The 1,491-nt window shown below is 36.4% G+C and overlaps 1 protein-coding gene across 1 annotated transcript; it reads left to right on the top strand.

Annotated features, from left to right (window-relative positions):
* The first annotated feature begins 207 nt into the window (after positions 1–207).
* Positions 208–1,146, top strand: LOC108852177 (uncharacterized). The gene has a single exon (XM_018625679.2). It carries the CDS (start codon positions 320–322, stop codon positions 1,001–1,003), a length of 684 nt encoding a protein of 227 aa, XP_018481181.2. The 5' UTR covers positions 208–319; the 3' UTR covers positions 1,004–1,146.
* The last annotated feature ends 345 nt before the right edge of the window (positions 1,147–1,491 follow it).

The raw sequence follows: 1,491 nt of genomic DNA, 5'->3' as shown, positions 1-1,491 counted from the left end.
CCGCATGAATTTGTTTCTGGGACTCCTTCCCAAAAAGCCTCGTGCTAATCAGAGTTGGACATCCCTTTATATATTAGACATTATTTGTCTAAACTTCCAATGTGGGATTTTGTTTGCATTCCAAACAAATAATTTATGTACCTACCAATGGACCCAAAAGCAAACACAACAACTACTCTTCTTCTCATTTTTATTAATTGTTTTTTCACACACCCATAATAATTTATAATTTTATTTGTTGTTTACAGCCTTTCCCTGGCAAATATTAACGTGTACTCTCCAAATTCCACAAACCAAATAAAGTTATAATCAAAGAACGATGCTTCCATTCCCCAACTACTACGTTTCAACACCAATTATGTCCGAGAAGAAAAACATAAGCAGCAGCAAAAGTAAGAGAAGAAAGAAGAGATCGCCACCGACAGTCTTATCTGGAGGAGGAGGAGGAGGAGGAGGAGGAGGAGATGAGCTAGCGACGGTGAAAGCTGCAGCGTGGACTTGGTACCAAAGAAATGAAGGAAAACCAATGATTAGAGAATTTGATATCACGACAAGAGCCACAAGAACACCTCGACCTTCGCGGTACAAGCTCGAAGCCAGCAAGAACATGATTTTGTCCGAGAATAGGGTTTCTAAAACCGACACTAATCGTTTTGCGCTTGAAGATCAAGAAACCAAGTTCTCTAGTCTTCTTGACCCTCATGAGATCATGAGCATCTCTAAAAGGATTGACGAGGGATCATTACCCGCCAATCCGACTAGTAGTTTCCGGCATGACCATGTTTTACTGCAGAATGAGCTAGAAGATGATCATAGTAAGAAGGAGAATCGGGTTGTCACAAAAATGAGCATGAAAAACTTGTGGAAAGGATTGATTCTGATGGCGGCTCCAAGGACAGTTTGTAGAAGAAGTGATGACGTGGATCTTGAGGCTTATCGAGCTAACCCAAGAACATTAAAGGTAGAACCCAGGAGTGTCAAGACGCGAACTTACCGTCGTTAACTCTATAGTCTCTAGTTATTGTGTCTGGATATTTAAATGTTTAAAAAGGTCTTCATTTTATACAACATTTTAAGGACTTAAGCAAGTTTTATTGATCACTCTTAATAAACGTGGAAAATATATAGTAATTGAATACCTAATAACTTACTTATATGTATATTCTTTTTTCTTTTCTTGGACAAATATCTAATTGTGTCAAGAAGTCACAATTTCATGAACAATTTTAGATACATTGGATTTTATTTTTCTGATGCATCAGGATTTTCCATTACATTTAAGAAAAACCTCAAAAGAAAGTTACGAATTCTATTAGAATATATTTTTTTTAAATCTTTTCACGTAAAAAGACGTACATAATTTTTTTTTGATAATACTTTATATCAATATCAACCCGTTAGACGGAAATTGTTAAACGGTTACAAAACTAGTTTCGCCCATCCATTAAACCCGACACATTTAACTAGCTCATTTCTTAAACCTTAAGAACC

The sequence above is a fragment of the Raphanus sativus genome, chromosome 4 (assembly GCF_000801105.2).
Source record: "Raphanus sativus cultivar WK10039 chromosome 4, ASM80110v3, whole genome shotgun sequence".
NCBI lineage: Eukaryota > Viridiplantae > Streptophyta > Magnoliopsida > Brassicales > Brassicaceae > Raphanus > Raphanus sativus.
The sequence above is the reverse complement of the archived record's forward strand: the minus strand, read 5'-3'. Positions and strand labels throughout refer to the sequence as shown.